At 49.7% G+C, this 27,383-nt stretch overlaps 1 protein-coding gene across 5 annotated transcripts in view; it reads right to left on the bottom strand.

Moving 5' to 3' along the window:
• CLEC16A (C-type lectin domain containing 16A) overlaps positions 1–27,383 on the bottom strand; it is a 236,563-nt gene that overhangs the window by 11,224 nt on the left and 197,956 nt on the right. For 4 of the 5 annotated variants that reach the window (XM_023231082.1, XM_023231083.1, XM_023231085.1 and 1 more), the window contains one exon: positions 4,649–4,813. In XM_023231082.1, the coding sequence (XP_023086850.1) occupies positions 4,649–4,813 (165 nt within the window). Of the gene's footprint in view, positions 1–4,648; positions 4,814–14,057; positions 14,087–27,383 lie in introns of those variants that run through there. The other variant, XM_023231087.1, reaches the window with a different exon arrangement.

Below are 27,383 nucleotides of genomic sequence, written 5' to 3'. Positions count from 1 at the left end.
TGCCCACAGCCCGTCTGCATTTGGGAAGACAGAATGTACAGGCAGACCCCAGGGAGAAGGGTAAAAGGAATCCACTGGTCTCCAGGAGATTGTGGTTTCGGGCCCTGGTGGACTCATGTGAGACCCAAAGGCCACCTTCCTCATGGACCAGGGCCTCGCCAACCCCTCGTCCCCAGGCTGTCATCTCCAGCGATGCCATCTCTGGGAGCCTCCCGCAGCTGTTCTGTGTCAGCTGTCGGAACCTACTGCACCTTTCCTTTGTCACAGTTTGTAACTGCACGTGCTTCTGGGTGGCCACCTGATAGGCCTCAGCCACCCCGCCTGCCTGCAAGATCATGCTTTTTGCCACATTGCATCCCGAATGCTGTGCACAGTAGGGACTTATCCTAATCCTGCTTGCTTAGAAAAAATAGTTCAGTGAGACAGGCAGTGGAGTGCCCGAACCCAGGGAAGACAAGATGCAGGCAGATGAGCCACTGAGAGGATGGAAGGCCACGTGTGGGCCGGATGGGCGGAGAGAGCTCTTGGATCAGGTCTCAAGTCCACACAACCAAGAGGACAGCCTGAGCCTAAATCCTGGGAGCGAGGCTGAGGTCACCACAGGAAGGTGAGAACATGTTTGGGATAAATGTGGGGAGTTTTCAACCCCAGGCAGGAGACCTAAGGTCCCCTGAGCTAGACACAGGGTGCAGGCAGAAAACCCAACTGAGCATCAGCTTGTTTCACTGCCTCATGTGGGATGAACCCACGTGGGCTCCCTGGGGTCCACTTTGCTACTGATTTTAAGAAAGCCCCAAGCCTTCCTCCCACAGGGGTTCACAGCACCCGGCCTTCTACGGCTGGGGCTGCACATGTTAGCAGGCCTTCACGAGTGGGGCCGTGGCTTTTCACTTGGGCCCTAGAGCGGCCATCCATGTTGGAAGAAGAAACACATTTCATGGGCTGCCTCCAATCAGGATCCAGACTGGGGCCTGGGTCTCTGGGACACCCTGGAGGTGCCTGAGACAGTCTCGGAAACTGCATCAGATATTCTGCTAGCTGTTTCAGAAGGTGGGCATGGGCTTTAGGGTTGCCAAGGCTAGGCTTCAGATCCTGGCTCCTCTGCTGGCTAGCTGCATCCTCTGGGCCAAGCTGCACAGCCTTTCTGGGCCCCTGTGTTTTCTACTGTACAGTGGTAGGTGGAGCGTGGCAGGATTTAACAAGGGGACATCTGTGAAGTGCCTACAAGCATGGTGTCTGGCATAAGGGGGCTCAATTTCAGGAGTGTCCACCTGGGACGCCACATAGCAGGTGCACACTGAGAAGGCCCTGCTGTGGCTACAGCAGGAGCCCACGCTGATTGGTGGGTGCCTGGGCCACACTAACTGTCAAAACAGCATGAAGGTCACTCCCAGCTTTCAACAACTTCCTTGAACAATTCAAGTGTTCAAAACCATGGGCCAGAGCTATGGAAAACTGGGCCTGTCTCATCACTCGGGGGATGGCATATCTTGTGTACTTTCCCAACCAAACACCTGGCCATGCAAAGTGTGCTTTCAATGTTAAAGGAGGGCCAGGTGTGATGGCTCATGCCTGTAATCCCAGCACTTTGGGAGGCCGAGGTGGGTGGATCACTTGAGGTCAGTAGTTCAAGACCAGCCTGGCCAACATGGTGAAACCCCATCTCTACTAAAAATGCAAAAATTAGTTGGGCATGGTGGTGCGCATCTGTAATCCCAGCGACTCAGGAGGCTGAGGTGGGAGAATTGCTTGAATCTGGGAGGTGGAGGTTGCAGTGAGCCAAGATTACGACATTGCATTTCAGCCTGGGCAACTGAGCAAGACTCTGTCTCAAAAAAACAAAAACAAAAATGAAAAAACAAATCAATGGCAAAGAAGCCACTGGGGTTTGCTAGTTCTGACTTCAGAGGGTCTGGCAGCCGCTCTCTACAAGGGGGAGCTTCCCGGACTCTGGGAGGCTCCCTAATCACAGAGACGGGAACGCTTCTGACTTAGCACTGTGCCCTCAAAAACCACTTTGAGGACAAGCTGCCCCTTGTGGGGGCTGCAGCTGTCTTCTGCTGTCTAGGCTGATGGCAGTGGGCGGTTAGGATGAATGAGCTTGGAGGAGAGGTCCTGGCCCACCCCGCTGCCTGGCTGGCCCTTCAAGGATGTCATCCCTGGTGGATCAGGGCCAGGTCCCTAGTGGGTGGAAAATAGGGTGAGCGAGCCATGCAGGGCGACCTTCTCTCATCAGAAGCCTGAATGCTAGGCCACACTCTGAGCCGATGTCAAATCAGGCAACTGGCAGAAGGGCTCCCATCCCAACAAAGCTGTCTCCCTTCTCCTGCCCTTGGCTTTCTCTCCTCTGCGTCTTGGTGGAACAGCAGGCAGATGTTGGAGCCATCTGGTCAGACCCATTCCTACAAGGAACATGGAAAGTCCATATGCTTTGTTCCAGGTGGACTGGGAGGGAGACTGCAGGCTGGCCTGGAAGTCTGGCCTCAAGACAGGGAGGAGCTTGTGGGCTCTGATGTGCTCTCCTGCCAGGGATCAATAGCTGCGTCCTGAGGCATCCATAAGAGTAAAGCCCAGGCTGCCCGCCGGGCCTGGCCCTTCATCAGGTGAGTTATCTCAGTGTCTGCAGAGCCGGACAGGCAGGCTGGGCCTCAGGCTTTTACTGTCATGCTGCATAAAGAATGGGGACCTACACACTCGTCTCCGCAGGCCTGCTGGGGACGCACCAAATGGCAGCAGACACCTCGGAGGTCCTGACTCTCACTTATCGACTGGGACTGCCTGGCCACCTGACAGCCAGGCTAAGAGCCCCTGGATTTCTGAGATGAGAAGACACGGCGCTGGTACCACGCAGGGGATTGTGGGGGCAGGGACAGAGGGGCTGAGGGAGGCCAAGAAAAAAGAAACTAGCACACGCTGCAGACACCAGGCCCTGGGAAAGTGCAAAGTTGAAGCCTCAGGGGTCACATTCAGGTGGGCATCCATATACAGAAGGTCCATTTTTGATCATATTTGATACTGTGGGTCTTTGCTTGTTTAACTTTAGGCAAAGAAGTGTATGGCTCTTTGCTCACTTAGCTGTTGGCTATACGTTCTTAAAAATGACAGAAAGGTGACTACAGCTACAGGCGAAGGAAGCTTTCATTCCCAGTGCAATGGTAAATATGTGCATTGGGGTGTACATGCAGACACAGAAGTGCGCACACTCGGGCAGGGGGTGGATGCGCACACAGGCACATGAACACACAACCCTGCACGCCCACCCCTGAGCAAGCATGAAACCGGGATCAAGAGGGCTACTGAAGACGCGCCTTAGTTCTGAAAGAAGCTCTGCCGGAATCTCCCAGCTACAAGCCTGGCAACAGTGGTGGCATCTGCTTGGATGTGCAGCCAACCTTAAATTGGGCTCAGAAATAGCTCACAAGGGGTGGTCATATCCTAGAGCAGGTGCCGAGTAGAAGAGGATCTCTCAGTAAGGTGGCTGTGGGGTGACCTTCCTGCCTGGGCCTTGTAAAGTCAATAGGAAATGGAGGTAACGTTGTGTGTGGATGGGAGAGACACAGGTGGGCTGGGGTACTCTGAGCCACAGCATGAACTGGAAAGGCAAAAGCTGGAAGTGCCAGAGAGAGAGAGGTGTAGGTGCACAGGGAGATCTTGGCTCCTGGTGCTGAGAGGATGGTGACCAAGGGCCCTCGACCTCCCTGGCTCTGCAGTGGCCCGTGTCCTCCTGCCATGATCCATCAATCCAGAATTTAACGAGAGTTGTGCCAGGTGCCCCTGAAATATGATGAGTGAGGGCTCTGGAAGGGAACTTGCAGGAACAATGAAGGATACTGAGGGTCCCCAGTCAGAGGTGCAGGCAGTTGGTGTGACCCCCTAGACCCATGGTGGGGGGATGCTGCTGGGACACAGAACATCCCGCTGGCTCGAGGCCATGGATGCTCATCTCTGCTCCTCTGGCTACAATTTGGGGCCATGCTGTTCCAGAGGCCTGGTGTCTGTTCTCCCCCACATCTCATGCAGTGAATAGCTCACGGCAGCCGAGAACGAGGAGTCGGGGCATGTCCCATTCCAGGCTGACTCCAGGGGCTCCCATTCACTCCCGGGTTCCCTCTGTGCCATGTCTGAAGTGGAGTAAGTTGAAGGATGGCAGGATACGACTTCATCACATCCTACCAAAGAGTGGCAAAGTGCACGCCTACTCGGACAACCGGACCGCACTACATTTAAGGACAAAACTGATATGTTACAGAGGAAAAAAAAAAAAAATTAGCAGGAACACGATTCTTTTCCCAGACTGCAAACAATCCCCTCGGGAGACCCCTCCTTGTGACACCTAAGACTGTGGAGGTGACGATGGGGTGGGTTTAGGTGCAGCAGGCCTGCTGCCCATCAGCTCTGCAGTCAGTGACAGCTTCAGTGGGGACCGGCCTGAAAAAGGAGCAATTCTTCCCCATCTGGGAGCTGACCCAGCCCGGGAGGGAACATCAAGTTAGAGGAATCTCTAGAGGCTTCAGGTGCAGATCACCTGAGTGGCAGCATCCTTCAAGTGCTGTGACAAGGAGGACCTGGAGGTCAGGGGTTTTGGTCATGGCGAGGGATCGCGGGGTTCTCCCAGTGTCCCCGTATCACTGAGTCACGTGGCCAGTACCTGCTGGGCTCTGGGCTGTGGAGGGGGTGGAGGACGAGCTGGTGCCTCCCGAGTCGCAGTGGCTGGTGCTCCCGCTGCCGCTGGGGCTCCCGCTGGCGGAGGGTGGTGACTGCGAGGACAGGGATGGGGAGCTGTGCTGGTTTATGCACTGGGCCACGGCGAAGCCTGCAAGACAAAGTACCAGGTGACCAAGTGGAAGCAAAGAGCAGGCCTGGGGGCCTCAATGTCACGGTTCCACTGAACAGCTCAACCTCTGTTCCTTCAAAGTCCTGCTCTGTTCCCTGGAACAGGCTGACCTCACTGGTCATGGCCCCTGACCCAGCCACATTTTGAAGCTATTTCAAAGAAAAGTTTATTTCAAGGAAAAGAGTACAACCAGCCACAGAGTTGAGTGTGGGGCCATGAATCGTAAATCTGAGTGCCTGATACAGGCTCAGCAGTGTGCCAGCTGTGCCTTTGAAGAGGGACATGCAGCCTCGTGGCAAGTTCACCCAGGGATGCTACATGCCCTCCCGGTAGAGTCTCAGGTCTCTGCTGATGGTGCTCAAGGAAGGGCACTGGACCTACGCTCTGAAGGCATATCCGGGCAGGAGGAGAGTGCCCTGGACTCTCCTTCCAGAGAATTTGCTCTGCCCTTCAGGTTCTGGGGAAGTCAGGATCAGGAACAATGAAAGCTCTGACAAACAGCTAGTGATGACGGTCTCAAATGGCCCTCAGCATCTCCGGGACCTGGAGGTGGAGTGTGCCCGCATGTTTCTGCGGGAAACTGACCCAGCGGGGATGGACAAGCCTCATTTGGAGACACTCAGACTTGGGTGCACCCCTGTTTCCCACACAGAAGCACCAGACACATGAACAGCTACAGTGTTTCTTTTGAGTCTTCCCCAGCCACAACCTGGACGTAACATTACCTACTCCCACTATTGTGGGAATAAAATGAGAGAACTATCATCACACTCCAGCACACGGTGCGGCACATGGTGACAGCTCAGTATACATGTTTGTTCTTTATGTTTCTTTGAGATAGGGTTTCACTCTGTTGCCCAGCCTGGAGTGCAGTGGTGTGATCTCAGCTTGCTGCAGCCTTGAGCTCCCAGGCTCAAGTGATCTTCCCGCCTCAGCCTCCCGAGCAGCTGGGACTACAGGGATGTACCACCACGCCCAACTAATTTTTTTTTTCTGTAGAGATGGGGGTCCCACTATATTGCCCAGACTGGTCTTGAACTTCTGGACTCAAGTGATCTTCCTGCTTCGGCCTCCCAAAGTTCTGTGATTACAGGTGTGAGCCACCACACTTGGCTGACGTGTTCTTTACGAGAAATCAAAGCCCATTTTACCCGGCCCAGGAGCCCCTCTTCTGGTGGACATTTGCTTTTCTGCAGGCCACGACTTCAGCCCCTAGGAGCTGAGCAGGACCCATGGTGATGGTGCTTCGTAGAACAGAAGCAACCCCAAACTGCGGTGGAGATATGTGGGGGGGGGGGGGGGGGGGGGGGGCGACTCCTTCTTCCAGCTGAGAGAGGGGATCTCAACCCTCCTGGTCATTCCCCCAAGACTGGCCACTCCTCAAGCGAATGCATTCACCACAGCCAGCCCCGGACCCCATTTATGCCACCCGCCCTGCCTTAACCTTGCATGGTCCAGCTCTCCACTGACACCACTTCCAGAAGGCCCTCCTGGCCCTGACTTCACCTTTCTTGAAACTCAGGAAGGCTGCAGGGTGTTAGCAGGAGTTGGCATCCTACAACCTGCTGCCTGCTTAATAAGTAAAGTTTTACTGGAACAAGCCACGGTCCTTTGTTTACACAGACTATGGCTGTTTTCTCCATCAGAGGCAGAGTTGAGCAGCTGCCATAGCGACCACATGGCCTGCAAAGCCTAAAAGGCTTTTTTGCCAGGTTACGTGGCTCTGGACAGAAGCAGTGTGCCCACCTGGTGCACGGGATGACATCCAGGTTATGGCACCAGGGAAGTCTGGTATTTAACCCTCCTCTGCTCACTTCCCAGCTGTGGGACCTTGGGCAAGTCCCTGACATCCCTCAGCCTCCTTCCTTTCACCTACAGATGGGACCTGTGGCTCTGTCTCCCCAGCTTTGGGCTTAGCAGGACTCTTCTCCTGGCCATCAGGGAGGAGCTGTTTGTACTCAGGTTCATGTGAAGCTGTTTTCATCTAAAGATCAGCTCCTTAAAAGGCAGGGGCCCTATTTATACCCCTAGGTGGGTTTTGGGGGTGACGTAACAAGCACTGACTATAATGGCAAGTGCATGGGGCCCGGTGGGAGCAGGGTATGTCTCCAACCGAGGCGGCCATCCTGAGCACCAGCTCCTCTTGCATGGAGGGTATTTCCTGCCCGCACCTACCGCAGAGGTCTGCTTGTGGACAGAAAGGCAGGATGAATGTAGCTGGAGTTCTCAGGAAGAGGCACAATGTGATATATTGTGTGTGTGTGTGTCGGGGGCCCGCTCAGATGAACTACGGCAAACATCCGGCAAATCCAAACACTGGGCAGGAAGATTCCTTGGGGACACTCAGCCGCAGCCTCGTGGAACCAGTTTTATAGCTGCTCACTTCTTAATCACTTAGAGCGGTAAACCCCCCAGTTTACAAGCTGTTTACTTGCCTCGAAAATGAATTACCCCTTAACAAATCAAAATGTCAAGATGGCTTTTCCCGAGCCACCTATTTATCACGGCCATGAACAGAGGGCCAGCCAGGGTCGTAACAGAGTTGGGATTACACCTTGTATGCTCCTGACAATGGCCCCGGCCGGAATGGATCAACGACACGGCCGTTGCCAAAGTGGTCACAGGCCCATTTGAAGAAGACACGTCTTTTCTCCTGTCCTCTTTAAAGCCATAGTTTATCACAGCATCACACACCTGGTTTATTATCAAAAGACATCTGCAGTGGGACATGTAGGGTAGCAGATGAGAAGCTGGCACCGCAGTCAGGATGCTTAAATTCTTTTATTTTGGGAATGGGTTGGGATCAAGTTATAGCTTGGCAGTAAAATCTGCATGCACTGAGTTAAACAGAAAAAAAAAAAAAAAAAATCACCAACCTCTGATCCCACCCATTTGCAAGGTCTAGCTGAGCAGAGATAACTGAACACATCTCTCCCTCACCTGCTGCTACTACAAATTCCACGTCCCTCCTTTCCACTCTCTCTCCCTTTGCCAGCAGCACTGAGACCAGAAAGCCACAGTGAGTTTTGTCTTTTTTTTTCTTTATTTTGCTGGATGCCCAAGGCCCCCCCATCTGCAATTTCAAGGGGCTTGTCCCCAAATCAAGGTGGCAACACATCAGAGAATCAGGAGGGCACTGGGCAGAATTTAGGATGGACGCCCATGGCCAGAGCGCCCTGTCCTCTGGTTCCCGCTTCACCCCAGCGAAGCAGTTCTTGATGAACTAGTTTTGGCGGAGGTGCCAGAGGCTTTTGGTACATGAATCAAACACACATGGGCTGCCAAGTAAGTGCAAACACACAGACAAGCCAGAGATCGTGCAACAAGGGTGCAGGCAAACAGGTCTCCCTGAGACCCTCTCCAGTGATAACAGTCTTGGCTCTCTCTGGGTATGCTTCAACGACAGCCTGCAAAACGTGTATCAGAGGCTGTATGGACTTTCACAGCATCTGACCAATTCCACACCTGCAGCATAGTTTCCCATGCTGCAGACAACACTGGGTGGAACCACATGCATTTCTACAAGGATATTCAGCATATTGGTGTGTACAACAGAGGACAGAAGACAGCTGGTATGTCCAAGAATTGGGGAAAGGCTAAGTGAATTCTAACCCATCCAGATGATGACATTTCCTGCCGCCAACCAAGATGCTGGTAAGAGAAGCTTAGGCGTCGGGGGAAATGCTCAAGATGGAGTCAATGAAAAAAGGTTAGAAAAAGCATGCCCCATATGTTCCCGCTCTTGTAAAAAATTCATGCTCTCTTTCCCCCTTGTCCAGAGCAGAGAAAGCAGACTGGAGGGATTGAAGCTGACGCAGTGAGAGAACCAGGTAGTCATATTGCAGCGAGTTGTTATTTTTTGTGCTTGCCTGAATTTTTCAAGACTCCTATTATAAACCTTATTTTAAAAGAAAAAAAAAAAAGGGAGGATGATGGAAGAAACACAAGCTGCCTGGGAACGGGATAGACTCAAGTTCCCGATCCTAACATCCTCCTGAGATGTGTTCTGCTCTCTGAAGCTCTCTCCCCTGGACTCACCAGGAGCAGGGCCAGGCAGGCCACTCCAGCAGCAGGGGGACCTATGCCCACGGTGAGACACATCCCCCACTTCCCAGGAGCCCCCAAGTTTCACGGGGGGCAGCCCAGAGTCTTCCTATTGCCCTCTGGCCGTGTTCTACCAGTTATTCTGGGAGGATAAACTAATGAATAACGCTCCGGCATTTGTGAAGCACTAAAATACCACAAAAAGGTCAGTCTTCTATTTTTAGGCCCACTGATAGAAGGAAAGCTGGGCTTGCAGTCAGAACCCCAGCTTTGAGTCCAAGCTCTGCCCAAACTGACATTGAGACCTTGGACACGCCCCTCTCCTCCTCTTCTATGGGTCTTTAAGCTTTCCCCACCAATAATCACTTTACCATGTGATTCAAGATTCAGAGCCAGCCAGTGGCAGCCCAGGGTCTTGCCCACGAGTTTTGCTTTGCTTATTTACGTTATATGTGTGTTTGTTGGAGGTACCACCATGGACACAGTGGGAGCTTTTACGCACAGACCTGGATTTCTGGTTTCTTAAAAAATGAAAAGATCTGGCTTTATGGGGCCCCATTCCTGCAGGACAGCACTGGGAGGGAGACGAGCAGAGCTGGTTCCCTGCTCTTGCAACTTGCCTGGCCGTGTGGGCATTTGAGTTGATAATCTCTGCTTTTTATGCCTAGATTGTTGGTCAAATCCACAGGACTCAGGGAAGGTGGAACCCCCAGAGACCTTTCAAGTCAAGGCCCTCCTACAACCCCAGAATCACTGGGTGTGTGTAGGGGGAGTGGGGAGGTAGAAATATGGTGATCTGCCTCCAGCAGCCTACCTTGGTCCTCAGACCTCCTAACAAGAACCACTTGCTTTCAACCTTTATTAGGTTGTTTCCTCAGTCTGGAGTTCTCTTTTGCTTCTTTTCTGTCTTTACAAATCTCTGCCCCATTCTTCATGGCTCACACAGCTCAGCATTAGCCTGGGAGGAGTCTTTGCATAGGGTGGAGTTAACTGTTCTCTCCCCCATGCTTCTGCAGGAGCTCTCTCCAGCCTTGGGGCTTTGATGGGTGTGTAGGAGTTGGCCTACCTAAGCAGGGCATAAGAAATTTGACTGCAAAGATGTTTAGGTATTTACTGTGATGATTATCATTACATTAATAGCTAGCACCTGGAATCCTCTGAGTTAAGAGGGTTTTGTTCACTTTATTGGGAAGGCTTAAAAAACATGAAAAAGAAGAGGGTTTTGGACAGGGTTCTTGATATTGTTAGCTATCTCTCAATAACCATTCTCCCTTTCGGCTGCAATTACAGAACCCAGAAGCTAGGCGTGGTCAAGTGACTAAGTTGTCACCAGTGAGACAGAAATGAATGTGGCATGTGGGATTTCCTGGAAAGCTCTTTAAAAGGAAAGGGGGTATACCCTCCTCCATTCTGCTTCCTGGAAAATGGATGCGACGGCTGGAACTCCAGCAGCTACCCTGAGCTATGAGGATGAATCACACATAAGGGACAGCAGAACATTGAAAAGGAAGGGGCTTGGGTCCCTGATGCCTTTGTGTAGCTCTTGACTACAAGGCTTCTTTTACCTAAGAGGGAAATTAACTTCCCTTTGAATTTATCTTTACTATGTAGTTGAACTTAATCTTAACTGATACAGCTAGGGAAAAAACTTTGTTAATGCAGGGATGTGAGTTAAGTCCCCTAGGGACAAGGGGACGGGCTGGCTCCTAGGGTTTCTGGTGCAGAGAAAGCTGCCCTATACCTGCTGGGTGGAATCTAGGTGTGGTGGGTTGAAGGGAAAGAGGGAAAGGGGCAAGTGAGGTGGGGAGGTGACCCGTCCCATGACCCCTCAAATCTTTAGGAAACACTTGGTCAACTCTTTCCCATGTGGTGCAAGTGGACTTTTTGGGTGGAAACCAGAGATGGGACTGAGTTTTTGTCTGGGTTCATACCTGGCCCAGAAATTACACACAACGGTTAAGATTCAGAAAGAGCCAGGCCCAAGAAAGACTAAAGGGTGGGAAGGGCTTGGATGTGTGCAGGCACAAAAACTAGTGGGCTTGCTCCAAAGGTTTTCTGAATCTCCAAGGGAGCAGGGAGCCCCCCGACCTCTGTAGCCTGCCTGGAGTTGGTGCTGCTTCATGTATGGTAATTACTGTGAGGATAATAGCCATGTGACTAAAGTGCAACTATTTCAGGCTTAAAAAAATCTACCCTTGGAAGATGTGAAAACTACCTGAGCTTATAGGGGATTCCACAGGGACCTTTCAGGGAGCTGAAAGGGAAGGAACCCAGCTGGCTCTGAATTCAATTTGGGGATTCTCCACTCTACTCAAAAGCACTAACCTCACCCTGCAGCCTCATCCCCTACAGATGTACTTACATACTACCTGTTTCCAGGAAGAGTTTGAGATGGCTTATATTTTAAAACCCAAGCCTAAATGCCATAGATACTAAATCCTGAAAGCTACTAAAACAAAAAGTAAATAAGAGCTGAACAATAAAAGATGAAAAGTTACGTCAGAAAGACTTCAAGCTACGGGAACCTAATGTCACCATTTAACTCTGAGCTTCCTAGGAGCTAAGACCACAGGCAAAAAACAGGTGACCTACATGACACACCAACTCACCCGCAAGGTTTCTGTCCCATGAAACCCTCCTGGGGCATGTCTTTAAAAGCAGCTTCCTGGGAGATACACCTGCCTGACTGCAGATGGAACCTCATTCTGCAAAGATAATGCCCTACGACAGCCCTTTTCAAACATTTTTTCTAAATAGTGAAACTCCAATTTATACATGAGATGAAAATGGAACTGCCCGGGCTGGCATGGTGCCTTACCAAGGAGGGGCTTCCCCTCCCCTTTCTAGACACTTCCGTGGATCCCACTTTTGAAAATCACAGACAGGGCAAGGCTGGCCAGCCGGGTAATGTAATGAGGGGCTGGAAGTAAAACACTGGTGGTCCTATCTGTCATCTGTTTCCCCTTATTTAATAGACACATGCACACTGAGAAACCATTCTCTTCTATTAAAACAACAGTGCAGGCATGCTAATACATGCAGTCCATGGGACATTCAGCTTTTGTGTCAGGGAGACGGCAGGGACTAGTACAGACTGGGGCAAACCAGAAAGCGCAGATCCCAGCTTCTAACTGTTGTTGCATGAGAACATAGACCTCAGCATGGTCCTAGTCTCCAGTTCTTCAAGAGAAGCTGGATATCTGGATTTTGACATAACACCTCTTGATTTTGAAAATGTTGACAGTTTCATTCATACTCCTTTTGAAAATTAAGAAGTGGGTAACCCCAAGCCAGCCAAGCCAAGCCGTTTGTATGCAACCAGAGGGGTCTCCAGCCCTTTTTTTTTTTTTCTGAGCTCTGTCATCTCATGTATAAATTGGAGTTTCACTATTTAGTCTCACCCTGTCACCCAGGCTGGAGTGCAGTGCCACAATCTTGGATCCCTGTAACCTCTGCCTCCCAGGTTCAAGCAATTCTCCTGTCTCGGCCTCCCGAGTAGCTGTGACTACAGGCGTGCACCGTCATGCCCAGCTAATTTTTGTATTTTTAGTAGAGATGGGCCACCATGTGGGCCAGGCTGGCCTCAAACTCCTGACAAGTGATCCTCTTCCCTCAGCCTCCCAAAGTTCTGGGATTATAGGCGTGAGCCACCACACCCGGTCTCCAGCCTCTGTGTTTAACCTCAGGGTGTCTGTCATACCTTGGGGCCTCCTTGACCAAACTCTGGAGATAGGTAGCTTTTGAGTCTGAGGTATGAGACTAAGACATTTAAGTCTCAGTTAGAGGTGTGTCAAAGAAGTCCAGTTTTCAATAGAACTCTTTTAGGAAAAAGCTCTAAGATTTGGACAGGAGAGCTGCCTGCCCTAAGAAAAACCTACACTTATTTATGGTTGTTGCAGATTGCAAAGCATAACATAAAACCCGCTGAGGGCTGATTCAGGAGAAGCAACCCATGCATTTTCCACAGTCTCTGCCGTGAATGAGGACCATGAGGCATGGGTGCCCTGAGCTTGCCTTTCATTAGCAAATTCATTCCGAGGCTGTGGCTCAGGTTTCTGACGATGCAGTGTTCATATTTTCTCACCACCCATCACGATGCTGGGAAACAGTAAAAAAATCAATCGGCCCTGTGACCTCGCACACAAACTGAAGACAGCAAAAGTGTACATGGCCTTATTTCTCCCCTCGCCAGCTCCTTCCTTGGATCTGCCCTTTCACCTCTCAGTGCAGCCTGCCAGGTCCCTGGGGCGAGAGATGGGGGGCTGGGAGGTGACTAAGTCTAGGACTTCAGCTGCTGGTGGCTCTGGACAGACTGCGGCTTACTAGAAAGATCTGCAGGTGACATAGAACCTTCTTGTTCGTGCTTCTGACTTAAGAAGTGGCTCTGGATCCTAGCCCCGGCAAGATGACAGCAATGCCCGAGGGCAGGCGGGGGCTAGGAGCTACTCACTAGGGGGCTACCCTAGGAAGGCCACCTTAGGAAGACAGGGCACAGGTCCCAAACTACCCACGGCTGCTCAAAGAGCACATGTTGGGGGCTGAGCAAGCAGGGTTCAGATTCAGGTCTAGCAACAGCACACCCAACATGGGCCAGGTGAGGCCTGGGTCCTTGCCCGGGATTCCTCTTAGGAATCTACACAAAAACAAAAGCATCTACTGACATGTGGGCAGGGTTCAGATGACAGTGACTCCAAGGGCCTGCAGGAGCCTTGGGGGCTCCCAGAAATTTCCTCCCTCACTGCTAGGGCCCTGAAGTTTGGGAAAGCTTCAGGTATTTCATAGAGACCCCCTTTTCAGTATCCCTTTAATAAGTCTCAAATGATTTACTGTTTCAGTGCACAAAACTCTGTGCTTTCGGGGCAATGAAGGACTTGCCCCCAAATGGTGATACCTGATTTTCTTCCTGTGCACTGGTGCTGAAGAAGCCACTTCCTGTCCAGCCCAGGGGGCACGTCTACATATCAGGCATCTGGGGAAGGGACATTCCTACGGCCTCTCTGGGCCAAGCCCGAGCTGCCACCATGGGCGACCCCCACATCACTGACTGGGCTGCACCTCACATGCTTAAAGACTTTTTATTTCTGGTTGCTTTTCAAGGGATAACATGTCCAACATACAAAAATAGCTGGGAAATTGCAGACTCTTTTAGCCTATAGCTCTTTATCCATGGATAAATCCTCTCAGATTTTAAGCACTATCCTTGAAAACCTGCAGAAAAGAAAAAATGGTCTTTCAGTATCTTGCTTTCTCTCTGTGTCATTTGTGTCCTAATTGTGCCCTTAGAAATGTTTTTGCTGTGGGTGAAGGTCTGCCTGTGCAGGCTGCCACCCACGGGAAGCACCAAGTCTTAATGCCTCTTTTGCTACCCGGGAGGGGGGCATCTGAGCTGTGTGAATGTGAGGAATGCGTGCATCTTACATGAGCACCTATCCAGGCCACAGAGGGTCGGCTGGCACATGAGGGACACAGGTGGACCAGATCTTGGAATCTCTCGCAGTGGTGCAACCTTGGTTTGGATTTCTAGAACTGAAGGTCGCCAGGGCTGGGCTTGATTCCCAAGGACCCGGTCCCTGCCTCGCCCAGCCCCTGCCCTCTTCCACTGGTATTACCGTCTGTAAAATAGCAAGCAAAGAGCTCCACAACAGTCTCTCAGCCAAGGCACTAGCAAGCTTGGGAGCGGCCATCTGGGCTGCCTCTCTACAGAGGCAGTCAGCAGGGCTGAAACGGCAGCAGGAGGAAGGCGGGTTAGACAATGCCCAGGAGACTCCCAGGCACAGACGCTCACTGGAGTGGAATCAGGAATGCACCAGGAGCGGTGTGGGTCACTATGGCCCTGCTTGCAAAGGATGGCCCCCCAAGGTTCTGGCTGGCCAAGGAGCGCCAGATTAGGTTTTTTTTTTTATATTTATTGTTTTTTGAGATAGAGTCTCGCTCTGTCACCCAGGCTGGAGTGCAGTGGCGCAATCCCGGCTCACTGCAACCTCTGCCTCCCAGGTTCAAGTGATTCTCCTGCCTCAGCCTCACAAGTAGCTGGGACTGCAGGCATGTGTCACCATGCTCGACTAATTTTTTTGTATTTTTAGTAGAGACGGGGTTTCACCATGTTGGCTAGGTTGGTCTTGAACTCCTGACCTCAGTTGATCCACCCGCCTAGGCCTCCCAAAGTGCTGGGATTACAGGCGTGAGCCACCATGCCCGGCCAGGAGTGCCAGATTCTTCCCTAGCAAGTCTCTCATCCCATTAGCTCCATTTTGACCTTTTTGGCCAGAAGCAGGGAGGCCGTGCGGTGTGTATCCTACACTGACATGTTCGGCCTGCTCCACGTGTTCTAGGAGGTGGCGCTGTACAAAGAGGCCAGGGAATTAGACTTGATTCTCTGCAAAAGGCACGTGTAGTTGACACATACTTAGTATGCGCCCAAGGCAGACAGCAGCATTCCTGAGGTCCTATTCCATTTGCTTGTGTTCGCCAGGACTCTGATTTTGCAGGGTGCGGTGGTTAACTTCTGCAGCTGGGCCACCTCACCAAAGTCTCTCCTACCATGTGTTTTAACAGATTGGGGCTAGGCCAGACCGACAGCTGATGACGTTCTATGACACATTATCTACAACGAGAACTGAAGATACTATCTGGAACTATGTGAGTCAGATAGAATCAGGGAGTATGTGCAGAGCCACAGAAAGGCCGCGATGGATATCAGCACAGAACAAGCTTCAGAAGCCCACAGCTGCGGCTGTTAAGTGGACAGGGCTCTGTCGACGTCTGCCCTGGCAGAGCTGGGGGACATGGCTGACCAGATGGCTGGACACGAGCCTTCTGCTATCTGCAGGGGAGAAACCTTAAGAACAGCTCCTTGGCTTTAGGCCTGTCACTTTTACTCTGGCTACAAGATACAGTGGTGAGGAGAGTACCACGGGTCTGGGCATGTGACAGCAGGGGACCTGTTGACCCCATGAGCCTGTGTCCTCTAAAGCACTGTTGTCACTCTAAAGCAGAGAGACAGTACCACACTTTATAGGGTTTGTGAGGATGAAAGCATTAATGCAATCTAAATGTTCAGGTAGCACTTGCTGTTTTGATTCCTTGGCTGGAATTTATGGTGCCTGGAACTTGGGCCCAATGAGGCAATAACTGGGATTTTCTTCTTTTTTCTGGAGACAGGGTTTTACTCTGACGCCAAGGCTGGAGTGCAGTGGCATTATCCCGGCTCACTGCAGCCTCTTGACCTCTCCAGGCTCCGGTGATCCTCCCACCTCAGCCTCCCGAGTAGCTGAGACTACAGGTGCACACCACCACGCCTAGCTAATTTTTCTATTTTTCGTAGCGGTGGGTTTTTTTTTTCTTTTTTTTCCCTTTTTTTTTGAGATGGAGTCCTGCTCTGTCACCCTGACTGGAGTGCAATGGCACGAGCTCAGCTCACTATAACCTCCAACCACGGGTTCAAGCGATTCTCTTACCTCAGCCTCCCAAGCAGCTGGGATTATAGGCAACTGTCACCACACCTGGCTAATCTTTTTTGTATTTTTAGTAGAAACGGGATTTCACCATGTTGGCCAGGCTGGTATCGAACTCCTGACCTCAGGTGATCCGCCCGCCTCGGCCTCCCAAAGTGCTGAGATTACAGGTGTGAGCCCCCAAGCCTGTCCTGGGATTTTCATTTTTATAAGTGTCTTTAGACAAATGGGTATGTAGCAAAAGAAATAGCCCGGTTCTTTGGAGAAAAGAATGCAACACAAAACAAAAGTCTTCTCACATTAGCTGTTATGACTGAAGGTGTTAGGAGTTAACAAAGTGAGACACGAGAGAGCGTTTCTAAAGGAACTTTAAATATCTAGGTTGAAGGGATTTATACGAAAATTGCTTATGAGAAAAATAAAGTTATTTTCATCTAGATTTTTAAAACACCTCAGGTTACATTGCATTCAAGACACATGACTGTTCTGTTTGCATTTCTTTGATAGAGAGTCGAATGGATGAGCTTGAACCATATGCAACTGCCAATATTCAACTAACCTGACCTACAGAAACAGCCATTTCATATGGTTCAATCTACTCTAAGTCCAACCCTCTCAAAGATCTCTACTAGAACAATTCATGGAGGATGGAGACGGAGGGAACAACCAGCATTGTATTCAAACAAATAAATGGCTTTCCCCACTTCTCCATTTCTCTTTGCCCTGTCTGCGCTTGTGTGTGCGGGAGTGTGTGTGTGTACACACCTGTGTGTGTTCCTTCCTCCAGCTACATTCATCCTTTCATTTCCAAAATCAGTAGTTTCAACAAAATGCTTGGAAATAAGGTTGGCACTTATGGGGAGGTGGGTGTCTTCTTGACAGAAAACCCACAAAAAGGGACTTACTAGGAACTGAAAGCACTTCTCAAATGGGTTAGGTTTGCTTTCTTTTCCCTTTGTTCCTCCTTACAGATGCTAAGCTAACGTGTCCAACATTAAAAATCACCCTGGCTGCTCTGCATTTGTAGTTTTGCCTTATTTTTTTTAGTATTATTAATATTTTATCATAAAAGTATTGATTTCCTTTAACTAAGAGACTTTAAAGTTTGCTGCATTCTTAAGCATGATTTTATTATGTCTCGGGGCCAAATGTTTTTCCCTCCCCTCAAAGGAATGCTTTTCCTTTTCTATAATGTGTGTCAAGAAGAAAAGAGGAATTGATTCACAGAATTCTGCATTATAGGCAACTTTTAAGGACCGTATCTAGTATGTATACTTAGAGCGATGTTTCTTAAACACAACTGTATGTTTCATTGTTTAGCCTTTTTAATCTGTTAGAGGTGAGAACCAAAGCACAACGTTTATGTTAAAATACAAGACAGTTTCAAAGAAGCAAATCTGGGAAAATGAAGGCAACTCTGGACATGACCCTAAAGCTGTCAACTCCTCACAAGTGCTCCAGGGGTCATAAAAACCTCAGTTTCTACATTGTCATCCTCTTCCTTCAAGAAAGGCAACAGAAAACGAGGAGTCCTGCTGGCGAGGTGGGGGCTACCTAGAAAAGGCATCATTTCCCTTTCTATGTAAATCGCCGGTGTCAGATGCCAATTGCAGAGTTGGGGAAGGAAGGCTCCATTTTACAGAACCCATCCAGGAAGCAGGCGGGGGGGCAGTAACTGGCAAACCAACACAGCGCTCTGCAATGTTTAAATATTGAACATCCTTTCTCCTTCCTCTACATTTATTATTAACTTGGACCCACATCACTATGTGCATTGACTTCATTTCTTCCCAAGAATCCAAGACACCGTGGACAACGCTCAGAGGCTGCGGGGTGGGGGTGGAGTGGAGATTTGGGTTTCTTGCTTCATACCCTCGCTGGAGATCCTTTCCGGTCAGCCTCACAGTTTTAGAGCCATGAATTCCTGGAAGCGTCTCAGCCTTTCAATGACCCCTGGCGCCCGAATGCAGATGATTAGTGCCCCAAATATTGACAGGCTGGACTTTCTTCCCCTTTCACACAGGGGAGCAGCGTCAGAGGGAGGCTGCAGGAAAGATGCTGTCACCACCTGATGGGCAAGATTGTGGGAACGTCATGACAGGTGTTCTATTGTTTGGGACTACAGTGGTGCCCTTAGCTTTGACCAGGTAGAAACAATGCTCAGGATGCTGTGTGAATGCTACAGGAGACCTGGTCAAAAACAAACAAACAACCCTATCTACAGACACCAGTACTTGATGTCTTTTCCTCAGTTTCCAGACAACAGAGAAGGGGCTGGCACTGGCCTTGCTCTGACAGATACAACCCATCAGATGTCAGTGTCCTGGATCAGCAGCCAAGCAAATGCAGAGTTTGGCCCCCCCGTCATTCCTCATGAAGATGAACATTTGGGATCAGAAATAGAAACCTCAAATCTCTCCAGAAAATAAGGCAGCACCTTTTCTTGGGAACAGGTAAGGGTGGCAGGGTGGACCATCCGTCAGGCCCATGCAGACACCAGCTGCCCTCCTGCAGAGGGAAGATCCTGCGGGTAGGCTAGCAGGATGAGCTGGTTATGAGCATTCGTTTTTCCTGGGCTTTTAGCTGTTTGAGTAAAATTGTCCCAAATGACTGGCCTAAAGCTTCCACTTTCTTTTAAAAGACAGCACTACATTTGAGATCGATGTTTTCCCCTGAAATGTAGGCTAAATTTATCCTTCCGTGCATCCTGCTCTCTAGTTTCTGTGCTAAGCTGGTCCTTGCCATGCTGAGTTAGGCATCTGCTGTTCAATGCTGGTTCCTAGCCGGCAGTACTCAAGCACGGAGTTGTATCCTTTTGCGCGTCACACACACAAAACCCTCTGGTTCTCTGAGAGACTCCTCTGCTGCCTCTTTCTCTGTAGTTCTGTTAATTAAGCTGTTGCTTCTCAGGTTCCTTACCTGTCTCCAGCTTTCAGAACTACCCTAAAAAGCTGTCAAGTTGGCTCCATTTGAACGGTTCCAGAGAGCCCCTTCCCCAGTCAGCCCCTGCCCCCCCGAAAATGGCTGAGTACTCATTATTTGATTGCCTTTCGCAGTAGTGGGCTGGTGCAGGCTGCCATGGGCTTAACGGACTGAACTAAATCAGAGAACTCACTACTCTCTCTTGGGCTTGCTTGGCAAGCTGCCCTGTGAGTGAAACTGCACTGATTGATTTAATGCCTGAGGCCCAGAGGGCCCAGTATTTCTGAAATCTCTATTCATCTATACAGATGCAAGAGAACATGCCCTAAACAGACATTTTGAGCTATGGTTTCTACTTTGCTATTAACCCGCAGACTTGCTCTCCTTTTGGCAGGAAAGAGAAATAAAAAAGTGACTTGATAGAAAGAACGCCTGGGCACATGCAGGCAGAGGCGCACACACATTTGCAGAGGACTTCAGCTTGGAGCACTGGGCAGGAGTCATTTGACAGCCCTGGTGAATGAAGACAAGGGGCCCAGGTGTGGCCAGGTGGGCATCCCTCTACTCTGCTTTCTGGAAGGCAACTTGGCAAGGTGCCACCCAGAGCCTGACAAATGGACAGTCCCTTTGACTCTAAGGAATGGTTTCTGGAGGAACAATTGAAAATGCAGACCAAGATTTCTTAATAAGGATGTTCGTCATAGGGTGATTCATAATGTAGTAGGAACAACGTAAGTGGCCAGTATAAGCGGATTAAGTAAAATCTGGCAAATTCAAACTGTTTCAGTTTCATTGTGTCCCCTTCAAATTCTTAGGTTGAAGTCCTAACCTCTAGCACCTCAGACTCAGAATGTGACCTGGTTTGGAAATGGGGTCATTTTACAGATGCAGTTAGTTAAGATGAGGTCATTAGGTTTGGTCCAAATCCAGTATGACTGTGTCTCCTAAAAAGTGAAAATTTGGACGCAGATTTTCACACAGGTAGAACATCATGTGAAGATGAAGGGAAGACTGGAATGATGCCTCGACAAGCCAAAAAGTAGTAAAGATTGCCAGCAAAACACCAGAAGCCGAGGAGGGAGGCCTGGACCAGAGTCCTCCTCACACCCCTCAGAGGAAACCAGCCCTACCAATACCTTGATTTTGCACTTCTACCCTCCAGAACTGAGACGATCAATTTCTGCTGTTTATGCCACCAAGCTTGTGGGACTTTGTTAGGGCCACCTCAGGAAACTAACACTCAGACAACGTACTATTATGCAGCCATCAAGAATGAAGTTTAGAAGAGGCATTTTACAGTACAGGGAAGTGCTTCTGACATTACGGCAACGTTGTTAAAACAAAACCTTGCAACTCAGCAGTTCTGCTTCTTGTACTGCTCGTGTACACAGAGAGAGGTGTGGCCAAGGATGCCCACTACAACACTGCCTGGGATAGAAAAAGACTAAGATGACTGAATCACTCAGCCAAAGAAACACAAGTAGCCAAGCTTTGGAATACTACGCAGCCATGAAAAGGAATGTGTGAAATCTGTAAGTGCTAACACAGATTCCTGATTTACAGTGGTGTCTGAAAAGAGCAAGGTGCAGCAAGGTATACAGAATTATGATTTTATTTAAGGGAAGCCCAAACCTTAAGACAATTACAGATCCATACATAACTCCTTAACCTAAACCTCTGTGGCCAGATATGTCTTGGAATTTAGAATCTTTAGGAGGTAAGAGGCCATGTAGGGCACACATAAGTATTATGTTACACTGTTAGCTGGGTCTTCAGCAGCTAAAACCAAACACTGAATTTTTGCAGAAACGAAAACATAAACTCACAATAACTGGAATCAATGACTCTTATAAACCCGCCCATAAATAGCTGAAGGCAGGTTTTGGTTTTGCCATCACACGAGTTAGGAAAGATCTTTTGATTTTCAGAGCTGTTTGGGTTTCAGAATTGCAGAGAAGGGGTTGTGGCTCTGTCCTGTCCATCAGCTCTGGGCGCATGTATGAAATGCAACTGCACAGAGAAGGGTCTAGAAAAATAAAAATAAGGCAAATGATGACTGAGGGATATCTGAGGAAGGGTGGTAACTGATGGGGTCTTAAGTCTCACCTGCAATGTTTTGTTTTGTTTTGTTTTGTTTTTGAGACATAGTCTCACTTTGTCGCCCAGGCTAGAGTGAACTGGTACGACCTTGGCCCACTGCAACCTCTGCCTCCCAGGTTCAAGCCATTCTCATGCCTCAGTCTCCCAAGTAGCTGGGATTACAGGTGGGCACCATCACGCCCGGCTATTTACATTTTTAGCAGAGATGGGGTTTTGCCATGTTGCCCAGCCTGGTCTCGAACTCTTGAGCTCAGGGAATCTGCTCGCCTCAGCCTCCCAAAGTGTTGGGATTACAGGTGTGAGCCACTGTGCCTGGCTTGATTTTTTCAAAAATCAACAATTAACCCATGTATGTATGTGTGTGTGTGTGTGTGTGTGTGTGTGTATATATATATATATATATATATATATTTTTTTTTTTTTTTTATGAGAGAAAGAGATAAAACAGGGAAGATAGAAGTGGAAAGTAAACAGAAATATTAACAATATTTTCTTCTGGGTTGACAGGATTGTGATTTCTTCTTCCTGTAGCTTCTCAGTTTTCATTTATAATATTCTACGTTCATGTATTAATGCACAAAAATTAATACAATGGGTCTGCAGTAATAGCAAAACAGCTGACTGGTTCTATCCATTCCTGTCATCATCAGCTCATCCCCAGGGCCTCAGTGACTCCGTGGGGTCAAGTCCCGCTGCCTGACTCACTGCCACTGGTGACTTGTGCTCTGATGGCCCCACACCTCCCTGCCTGTGAAGCCTGGCCCCTCCCCTGGACTCTGCTAACATACTGGCTGCTTTGATTCACCATCTCTCTTTCTCCCTGTCCTTTATTTTTCTGCCCTCTTTGGCCTTTGATTGCTTTTTGGGAGTTTATCATATTGAACTTTCATCCCTTTCCAGGAAACTCTATTACTTTTTTTTCTTCCCTTTCACAATTAATAAATAATCATGAGAGCCCTTCTTTGGACAGAAGTACATCCTGCCTCCTACACAGAACTGCTGGAGCTTCTCTTTTGTGGCTCTTCTGGGCCTGAACTGAAGGGCACATCACCTGTCACAGGAGGGAGAGCATTCTGGTACATCGCTGTGCTTGGAGGAAGGGTGCCAGCTGTTGGCTCATTATTTGAGCTGCTCCTGGTCCTACAAGATGGCTGTGCTTTCCTGGCCATACAGGGGATGGAGCACTGGCCTGGGAGTCTAAAGGCTGGGGTATGGACAGGGAAACAAAGGCGCATAATGTAAGCTAAGAGGGTGGGCTTTGGGGGCAGACAGACATGGGAGGAGGAGGGAGAGGAGGACAGAGAGTCAGGCTTTTAGGACCATATGGTCTCTGTCGCAACAAGCCACTCCCATTGCAGCCAAAGCAGCCATAGAGGATACGCCACCGAGTGGGTGGGGTTGTGCCCCCATCAGTCTTCACTGGCAGGACAGCAGGTGGCTGGATTTGGCCTGCTCCATCAGGGCAAGTCACAGCCCTGATGTTGACTGGTTGTGTAATAGAAATTGCAGCCTTGAGCCTCCATTTCCCTGGCATAATATGGGGGGAATAATCCCTATGTCATACATCATTGTGAGGATTAAGTGAGAAGAGTACACACAACCTTGCTTAGCACAGTGTCTGATACACAGTAATTGCTCAATAAATAGTACCCGGATTGTCAAGTTCTAGTGCCTCCAGCCCTTTTCCACCAGGAGGTGGAGGTTTCCACCATACAAAAAGGCCACAGCTAGCCCTAATTACGTCCAAGACATAGCGTGTGGCATTTGGGATGACATTTTTAAAAGTCATTGGCATGAGCTGGACGTACTTGCTGGCATACCATCTAGCAGCACCAGGAAGTAAGTACTAGAGCAACAAGCAGGTACTGGTCACCTGTTTTCCATCTCAAATCCACAACACGAACTGCTCACCGCACTTCTAATCTTCACAGCAGTGATTCTAATACTTTCTTTCTTTCCCAGAAATCATGATTCTGAGGTCAGACCACAATCAACAGAGATTTCTGGAAAGGTATGAAATGCAAACTTATCTCATAATTTACAGGAAAGAAAAGGGAACAGGAGGCTATTTTACCAGTAAGAACAGAGTTTTTTTTCTCCAAAGTCAAAAAGAAATGGAAAAAAGGCACGTTTTAGGGAAGAGAAAGGGTGCCAGGTGAGTCTGGATTGCATCAAGGTTTCCAAATTATTCCGGAATGTGTTGCAGTTTCCAATTTCTTTTTTTACATTTGGACTACTTTAAGGAAAATGTTACATAAATTGAACTATTTTATGATCAAAATGGGACACAAATGAGATAATCTGGTCTTTATGTGCTGTCTGATGACAGCTTTGTGACAGTCTGACAAGTTGAGAGCTGTATTTTTTAATACAACAGTTTCATTGAGATAGAATTCACATACTGTACAATGGACCCATTTAAAGTGTACAATTCATGGACTTTAAGTGTATTCACAGAGTTGTGCAACCATCTCCACAGTCAATTTAGAACATTTTCATCCCCTACCTAAGAAGTTCTGAGTAGAGCTTATAGCAGGGGATACAAATACTTTACTCCTAACCCTGCAGAACAACCTGGAACCTCGCCCTCAGAGAACCTTGCCCCCTCCAGGTTCTGTCGGCCATTCTCTTGCACGTGGCTCAAAACATTTAATCTTCAAATCAGGCCCAAGTCCAAGAACTTTCCCTTTCCAAAGAATTCATCACAGGAAAATATCTCAGGCCAAACTCCTCCGTTTGTGCTAAAGATGCGGGTAGTCAGGGCCACTGCAGGGAGTACGGGGCTGAATATCTACCTGGGATACAGGACTGGGGTCTCAGCTCCCCTTATCTGGCCAGGGCGGAAATTGATGACAAAGGGAATTCCATGCCTGGCCAAACTGGTGCAAGGTTCACAGGGGCAGCAACATATTCATTCCTTGGGGATTAGGCAGCCTGTGGGCTGGGACATCAATGCTCTCCTGTCTATGGCAGCCCCTGTCTGGGACACAAGGTTCTCGGCACTCCTCCTCTACCTCCTCCTCCCAGGCCAACATCCCTTCCGCCGAGAAGCCTTCCCAGACACCTGGTCCGGGTCAGATCCCCTTACTGGACATTAACCCAGCATCTGACAGTTCCCTGAGGGCGCCAAACATGGTGGGAAGTTCTAGACTATCTAAGGTGTCCACAGTGCTCATGAGCTCTAAAGGGCCTGATTTGTTTTGTTTGACTGACCTCTGAGTCCCCAGTGAACAACATTTAGCACACATAAGAGGGGATTAAAGATTTGTAGTCTCCATCCATCCATCCATCCATCCATCCATCCATCCATCCATCCCTCTCTCCCTCCCTCCCATCCATCCATCCATCCGTCCGTCCGTCCGTCCCTGTACATCTATCTATCCACCCAGCAGCCACCTACCCATTTACCCATCTGCCAATCCATCTATCTATCCAGGCTTCTATCTATCCCTCTACACCAATCAATCCACCTACCCATTAATCCCTCTCTACCCATCCATCATTTTCTCTACATCTATCCGTCCCCTCTCCCTCCCTCTACATCCATCCTTCTACACCCATCCCTCCCTCCCTCTATATCCATTCATCCATCTATCCCTTTACCCATTTATCCATCCTCAATATTCATCTATTTATTCATTCATCCATCTATACCAAATATCCATCCATCCATCCATCCATCCATCCATCCATCCATCCATCCATCTATCCAGTACTTACCAAGCACTACCTATATGTCTAGTATAGCCCAGGACTTGGAAATTCAGCTGTAAACAAAACACAGTGCTTATTTTCCTAGAGCTTACAGTTTGATAATGGGAGAGGACAGGGCAGGGCCAGTCAAGGAATAGAAAATGTCAGGAGAGGCTCAGTACTCTGAAGGAATGAGCAGGTACAGACTCCTGGAGTGCTGGGAGTGGGGACAGGGTTGCCATTACATAGGAAGTCTGGGAAGACCTTCGGAGATGGTGAGGTCTGAAGAATGACCTGAAGGAAGTGAGGACAGAGCCACAGAGGTACCCAGGGTGACTTCTCCAAACAGAGGCCACCCAGGTCAGGGCCCCCCAATAGGAGCATACCTAGCAAGGTCAAGGCTCAGGGGAGGCCCCTTAAGCTGCCTTGGAGTGGGCCAAGGAGACCATGGTGGGCGGGGAGTGAGGTTAGTGTCAGGAAGTGCAGAGGGACCAAACCGTGTGAAACCTGGGGCTACTGTGAGGACTTTGGCTTTCATCTGAGTGATGGGAGCCAGCGAAGAATCTAAGTAGAGGAGACACGTGACCCAACTCACACCCTGAAAGGATCTTTGGTGCTAAGAATAGACCATAGAGGGCAAGCAGAGAAAGAGTGGGGCTGACTTTAAAGCCACTGGCCCAGACTTGGCCAAGATGAGGAGTCAGCAAACAATGCCCTGCAGGCCAAATCCAGCCACCTGCTGTCCTGCCAGTGAAGACTGATGGGGGCACAGCCCCACCCACTCGGAGATGTATCCTCTACGGCTGCTTTGGCTGAAATGGGAAAGGCTTGTTGCGACAGAGACCAAATGGCCCTAAAAGCTTAACTCTCTGCTGCTTAAACAAGAAGTTACCCAGCCCTTCACCCAGGAGACAGGTGTGGTGGTGAGAGGTCCTTGTCTTGACTGTATCTCCCAAGTAGAGCTAACAGACTTGGGGAGGGACTGGATGCAGGAGTGGGAGAGGCTGCAGATGACACTGGACTAATGGGTGGATTTGGGCTCCAGCTGTGCGACTCAAGAAGTGTTCCTGGCTGCCTCTTCTCTCCAGCTAAGTGTGGGTCATTGGGCCCCATGGGTAGCCTGCCCTAAGGACGGCCCCGTGACTGACTACTTTCCTGCTCCAAGGGCTGTGTGTGGTCGGGTAGAGTGGGAACTTAGCCCTCTGTTTGAAGTCCATCAGCTATTCCTTGGGCCTTCCGACCAAGTCCAGGACACGTAATCGGGAACAGGGACCATTCCCACGTGGCTTCATCTCCTGCTGACCCCCATCCTCAGGCTGCCTGCAGGACCCATATGCACACGCTGGTTTTCACAGCCCAATCATCCCCCTTGCCAGGATGCACCATGGGAAACCTAGCTCATCCTTCAAGACCTCCTTTCAGAGCCTTCCCAGCCCTAGGTCTGGTACAAAGGTGAGTTAGCCCCAGGACACCATGAACTCCAGGAGGGCAGGATAATCCAGAACCCATTTCCCAGTTCTTAGCACAGTGTCCCCAAAGTGGGTTTGCAGAAGGCATGACAAGCTTTGTGGAATTGGCCTCTCCTGAAACTGGGCCCAGGGCATGAAACATCCCACTCCCATACCCAGAATCCCTCCTACCCCAGGCACGCTAGAGCCACTGCTCCTACAGAAGAGAATGTCACCAATGGCCCTTTCTTCATTCTGACTTAACTGGGTTAGGCCTGGACATTTAGAAAGCTTTTCTAAAAGCTTTCAAGGTGATTTTAAAAATGCACAGCTAGGGCTGAGGACCACAGGGCTGGGCTGGCTCAGGTCTGGGCCTCAAGCTGGCAAGGATCCTACAGGCACCAGGACTCCGTACTTCCAAAAGAACGATGCCTCTGGGCACCTGGGCACTGTTAGGGCAGCCTGTGGGTCCCTCTGGGCTGAGGGGAGGGTGGCTTTTCTTTGCTGCTGTGGGGTTCCAGTTGAGTGGCTTCCTGATCGCCTAGTTGGCTGTCCCACAGAAGTTGTGGAGGTGCAGGATGGAGAATGAACACGGCTGCCTGCTTGGAGGAGCGAGGAGCTGACCCGAGGGCTATGCTGAGCTGCGCAGGCCTTGTCACCCGTGGCAACAGAAGACTGAGGCCGCTCTCCTGCCGGAGGCTGCAGGGAAGCCCGAGGAGGATGGATGTTCACTCAGCTCCTTCCTCTCCTGGGACAGCACGATTTGCTCATTTGGGTGCGGTTCCCTATCAAGTTTCAGAGATGTATTCACTCTAAGGTGGATGAGGTAGCTCGGGAGATGACCATTCTAGTAGTTTTCTGAGAAAGTGCCTAGCGACAGGGCTAGGA

Source organism: Piliocolobus tephrosceles, chromosome 17 (assembly GCF_002776525.5).
Source record: "Piliocolobus tephrosceles isolate RC106 chromosome 17, ASM277652v3, whole genome shotgun sequence".
NCBI classification, from domain to species: Eukaryota; Metazoa; Chordata; class Mammalia; order Primates; family Cercopithecidae; genus Piliocolobus; species Piliocolobus tephrosceles.
The sequence above is the reverse complement of the archived record's forward strand: the minus strand, read 5'-3'. Positions and strand labels throughout refer to the sequence as shown.